Here is a 5,871-nt window from a genome sequence, read left to right as displayed (position 1 = left end):
GGCCCGCCGTCGGTGTCCTGGGAGCGCCACTCGGAGGGAGGAGAAGAAGGAGAGGGAGAGGGGGGCGTCGCTCACCGCATGCTCGTCATGACTGAGGGAGAGGGAGGCGCGAGAGGGAGAGGGGGAGGGACGAGCTGAGGGAGAGGGGCGCTGTGCTCGCCGCGACTGAGTATGAGGCCGCATGCTCGTCGCGATTGAGGGAAAGGGAGGTGCGATGGGGAGAGGGAGAGGGGCGCCGTGCTCTACTCGCGACTGAGGGAGAGGGAGGAGAGGATGAGTGAGTGAAACCCTAAAATCTCGTATATATATTTCGAGTGATATATCAGGCCGAGTGGGCTTTTCTTATTGCTAGTGGGTTCGGCCTTTATTAACAGAGGTGGGCCTTATCCGAAAATAGGGGTATTTTTAGGAGTGGACCTCTTATAAGGCCTGCCTCGGTTAATAGATTTTAGGAGGCGGTGGGCCTCCGTAAATAGATTTTATGAGGTGGTTGATTGTAACCGCCCCGGTTAATAAAAAACGACCGCCTCGGTTAATCTGAGGCATTAACCAAGGCGGTTCAAAATCGTGCCCGCCTCCAAGGCCAATTTCAAAATGCCTCGTAAAATATTTTATGTAGTAGTGTTACTAGATCTACTAGCTAGCAAGACTCATGAATTTAACAAGATATTAGACAAAATCTGTATGTCCCAAACTCACCTAAGTTTGTCGCATATTAGTAGTAGTATGAGACCTCCATTTTACATGTACAAAAATATACCAAGCTTCGTCGAAAAGCACCTTGCATCCTTCTCTCTCTCTCTCTCTCTCTCTCTCCAGAACTCACCGACATCTCTCTCTGTCTCTCAACATACACTGAAATAAACATTAAATCCACTAGAACACTGTATGAAGGATGGCAATCTATAATCTAGCCACCCAGAACAAAACACCAGCAGGGAAACACACATGTTCAGTTTTTACATGATAGTGAGGGCATCATCATGCATGGTCGATCCTCCTCATAGCTACTAGCACGCGCCGTCAACCTCCAAGTTCCTTGGAGTCATTTGGAAGAAATGGTCCCAGGCATACTGGAAGCTGACGGTGGCCATACTTGGTATTGGCTCGCCGCCGTTCACTAGGTAGACGCCACCATCGTCAGCGCGTAACGCAGCCGGATCCACGTCCACTGTCGTCGCGAATCCCCTGCCGTCGAGGCGCAGGTTCCTGATGGCGCATGGACACTGGTTCTTCACCTCCACTACGAAGATGGTGTCGCCGCCGGTCACTATCGTGCCGGTGTTTATGGTGTCCACCTGGATACTTGACGTGTCGCATCGCTCGCCATTTGCTCCTGATCATGTATTTGTTATATGGAGTCTACTGACAACTTAATGACATAACACAGTACTGTATGTGGGTACAAATGTGAAGAAACAATCTTTTCATGTGTAAAATCTCTGAATTATTGTAGGTACTTCTAGATTACATTTGTAGTTCAGGTAGAGTAGTGTTGGGACGAAAGGCACCATTTTAGAAACTCTATCTGTTACTAGTTCAGATTTGAACTCCGAGACTCTGCGAGTATGGAGCTACACATGTTTATAACACAACACGCTTGTTCAATTCAACTGTGAGGGTTACCGTACCTATCACAAAGATGGTGAAGATCACAATAGTGAGGATCGGCTGAAGCTTGTGGCAAGTGGCCATGTTTCTTGCTCTCTTCCTTTAGGAGACCAGCAGACGTCTTCTGCTTGCTTTGTATGGGTGAGTCTCGGCCGGTGATATCTCTAGCTATTTGTGGTTTTTGATGATGGTACTACGAACGCTGCAACGTTCTATTTTATAGACCGCGACAAGGCTCTAGAGATTCGAAGAGAGAAGTCCGTACACCTGCATTTGTATAGTTCTAGTTACATCTAGAAATGACTTCGACTTCTTTCCTTGACAGCTAAGGATGTCCATGCATATATGCCACTGGAAACAGCAAAAGCTTCAAACGAAAAATGAGACATGCATGATGTTTAGTACTTTGCTTGCAGCTCACTTTTTGGATAAAAGTAATCTTGTCTTGAGGGATTTTAAAAATACCAGTACTCTAAGGTAACATGATCATTTGCGCTTTCTACAAAGTTAGGTCATTCTTTTTATAGTATCTGATCATCATTGTTTGTAACAACCCAAAAATGTACTCTATGTAGATGCTCTATGGACGCTATCCAATTGTGATGACCTTATTAGTTACTTTACAAATTTGTACCATCCATATTCATAGTTTTCCTTCTGCATGGCACTTACACGTGTCTTGAACATGCATTTAATTAGTTGGAACTTTAGCTTAAGTTATTAGTAGGTAGAATTTTTTTTCCATATATTAAGTTCAAACTCTTATGCTTATTATAAACCTTTATATTTAAGGCTATCATTTGTATTTGTTTACAATGAGGATGTTAGGTCATAACTGCACTCTTAATTACTACTACAATGGTATAGAAGGTCATTAAGCCTGCACCATGTCTCTCAAGATCGTACTCGAGCTTAAAGTGAGTTCTAGGAAGGACAAATAAAAATGCTAACCTTAAGAAGGTTTTAATATTTAAACCTAAAAATAATGTTTAGTCCAAAATACTGAAAACCAAGGCGCCATTGACCTCCTACACTTTTCAACATATAGTTTTTTTTATATAAAACACTATATGTGAAGTAGTATTTTCTATAAAAAATAATAGAGTGCTTACATTATACAATCAATAAAGATCTATCATAACTACATCTACAAAAAGGTAAATTTAAATATATAAAATGACAACTTACATAATCACTACTACTTAAAGCATTTTCTAAGACAATCCATTTTAATTAAAGGAGGCGGGTAAGGCGGCCGCCTCCGACAAAACGTCTTTGTTAATTTGGCTTTCTGGAGGTGGACACTTTGACCGCCTCCTTTAGTGGGTTTCAAAAAAACCTAAACCCCCCTCCCCCCAAAAAAACTTTCGGGAGGTGGACCCTAATCCCATTAACAGAGACAGGCTCCTTAAACCGTCCAGCTCATTTAATGGTTTCCAAACAACCAACAACCTATCACTCGGGACTAACATCGTAGTACCACTGGACCACACACTCACATGAATATACATCGGATTCTATCTTTTCATATTAATATTTCGTAATCTTGTATTGAACATTTTGGCTTCTAAATGAACTCAAAGGAAAAAAAAACTTTCAACTATAAAGTTTTAAATCTTGTCAAGCACTACAACTTTAGTGAAGGACTTCAAGACGGTTTGAAATTTTAAAAAATTTGAATCTCAAATATATAAATTTAAAACAAATACTTGAGACCCTAAAAACTTTAAATCAAAAACTTATCAACAGAACATATGCAGATTAGGTCGGCCACTACAACTTTGGTATTAACCATGTGAACATTCGTGGTCATTTAGGAATTATAAATTTGAATTTCAAAATTTTAGTAAAACTTATGACACATATTTGGGGACTCTAAATGACTATATCAAAAACTTTTCAATTACAAAGTTTAAATTGTAATAAAACCTACCACTTTGATATAGATGATGTCAACAGGTCCGAGGTGGTTTTAAAATTTTAATTTCCAATTTCAAAATTAGATGACTTAGAACACTTTTTGGGGGACTCCACACTTCCAATTAAAAACGTTCAACACAAAGTTCTAGGGTCGTGTGGAAGAGCTACAATTATGATATTAGTTGCTTCATCCAAGTTCATATGGAAAGAGTTATAATTTATTTTTTAGTTGCCAACTATTAATAGCGACAGACATATTATGACACTGCCTTTGAAATCGTTTTTTGAGACTGTCGCTTAGGATGGCCGCCTCTTTTAATGAGTAATTTTGGAGATGGACACCTAAGATGTCCGCTTCTGAAATTGATTTATGGAGTCGGGGTGTCCTAAGACGACAACCTCTATTAATTGATGATTTTCAGAGGTAGTTGCATTAGGAAGCCCACCTCTGTAAATGATTCTCAAAGGCAGGTATTTTTTAGGGGGCCCTGACCATTTACAGAGGGGGTCGCTAGGTGTGTCTGCCTTCATAAATGATTTGAGCTTTTCTCGTAAAATCATTTTTCTAGTAGTGAATTATGGTCATGGATATTAACACAACTATAAATGAAGTTTTAGCTAGTATAATTTGTACACGTGTCGCTATTTTTCATGTTAGCCAAAAACATACAAATATACTTTTCTGGCTCATGCATGCATACTTAATTTATGCTTGATGGAACATGCACAATTACTATAAGCTTGTTTCTTATATATTAATAGTGATACATGTGGTACCTTAGAAACTCATATATGGGTATTTATGGTTTTTTAAACTTTCATAGTAGCATATTGTCGGTGTTTTGTAGACCGACTAGTGAATTTATATGAATGTCGCGCTGTTCTAGGAAGACGATGGTAGCATCCAAAAGACATGAGGAGTTATACTAGTTTAGGTCGGAGCCCTACATTCAGTCTCAGAGATGATCGAGTGCGTGTTGCTCACTTGAATGCTCTGAAGTTTTTACAATGGGGGTGCAAGAATGACGGAAGAGGTAGGAGAGCCTAGAGCTAGGAGATGGACTGCTCGAATGGGAGCTCCGGGACTCCGATAATGTCCATGGAAGGGTGCCCTGGCTGCCCTTATATAGAGTTCGGGGCTAGGTGAAATACAAAGGAGGTTCTCCCGACCGAGGGATCATGAGTTCGAGGGAGAGAAACCTAGCTAACTTGGCTTGCAAGTAACACTATCTTGTCTTTGGTGTAGTGCATGCCCGGGCGTGGTTGTCGTCATAGTCTTGTGCCCAGGTCGTGGCATGGCGTGGCGTGGTATTACTGTGCTGGTCATGGCGGCACTGTGGGCATAGTGATGTTTCGCCAGTCGTCCTGCGCGACATGGTCCCGTTGTGGCCTTCATCATCGTCTCTTGATCTCCCGGGGGCGTCATACAGGAGTTGGTAGCCACCCCGGGTCGTTGGTCGTCTTGCTGCTTGCGGAGCCGGTGGCCATGATCCTGAGTTTCAGGGTTGTGGCCTTCGTTGGCTTTATGGCCTCAAAAGTCAAGGCCGTCGTTGTGGTCCCCATCCTGTATTGGGTGGAGTCGTACACCTGTCTTGTCCGGCCGTATTTGGATGGTGGGTCGCCATACTAACCACCAACGCTTGGCGGTGTTGTCTTGTCTATGCTGCGTGGTTCAGGGATGGTGTCTGACTGAGTCGAGGTGACTGTTGTCCCCTCGGTCCTTGCGGGGTCAGTGCGGCGTGCCTGCTCTTGTTAGAGCAGGCATGCCAGGCGGGGCTCGATCTCTCCTCGTTCCTCCTAGACGTCGGGATGGAGGAGAGATCGTGAGGAGTTACGTGGCACACGGTGAAGGCTAAGGGAAGAGGTCGTGGCCAGCCCTTCCTTTGTGTTTGGCCTAGGTCCACATATCTTAGCTGGGCCTCGATCTTTTATGCTTATATTAGCTGGTGTACCGTGGGCCGCCCGAGCGCTAACTAATCGGTGTCTTGAGATACCCGGAGTATCATAACCCCAACATGTATATATGTTTGTAATTTTGATGCATATTTGAGGGAATATTTTAGTTTACATGTTAATAATGCAAAAAATGTAATTTTGATGCAGGGGTTATTAAGGTTATCGATCATAATGGCACATTGGTAATTTACATGAAAACTAAAAGGTTACTTTGGATTATGTTTTACTACCTCCATCCCGAAAAGAATGCAACTATGGATTGCGTGCCATGTAAAGTGGTTCACGTTCGACCAAGTTTCAAGTGAACAATGTTCACATTTATGGCTCCAAATTAATTTATTATGAAATACATTTGATAATTACTCTAATTATATTTATTTGGTA

The 5,871-nt window shown here is 42.2% G+C and overlaps 1 protein-coding gene across 1 annotated transcript; it reads right to left on the bottom strand.

Moving 5' to 3' along the window:
* Positions 1-769: 769 nt before the first annotated feature.
* Positions 770-1,770, bottom strand: LOC136482019 (protein TAPETUM DETERMINANT 1-like). Its single transcript, XM_066479273.1, has 2 exons — positions 1,632-1,770; positions 770-1,336 (listed from the first exon to the last, which is right to left on the bottom strand). Exons 1-2 carry the CDS (start codon positions 1,693-1,695, stop codon positions 1,011-1,013), a joined length of 390 nt encoding a protein of 129 aa, XP_066335370.1. The 5' UTR covers positions 1,696-1,770; the 3' UTR covers positions 770-1,010.
* Between the last annotated feature and the right edge of the window lie 4,101 nt (positions 1,771-5,871).

The sequence above is a fragment of the Miscanthus floridulus genome, chromosome 9 (assembly GCF_019320115.1).
Source record: "Miscanthus floridulus cultivar M001 chromosome 9, ASM1932011v1, whole genome shotgun sequence".
NCBI lineage: Eukaryota > Viridiplantae > Streptophyta > Magnoliopsida > Poales > Poaceae > Miscanthus > Miscanthus floridulus.
This window is presented reverse-complemented; position numbering and strand designations above follow the sequence as displayed.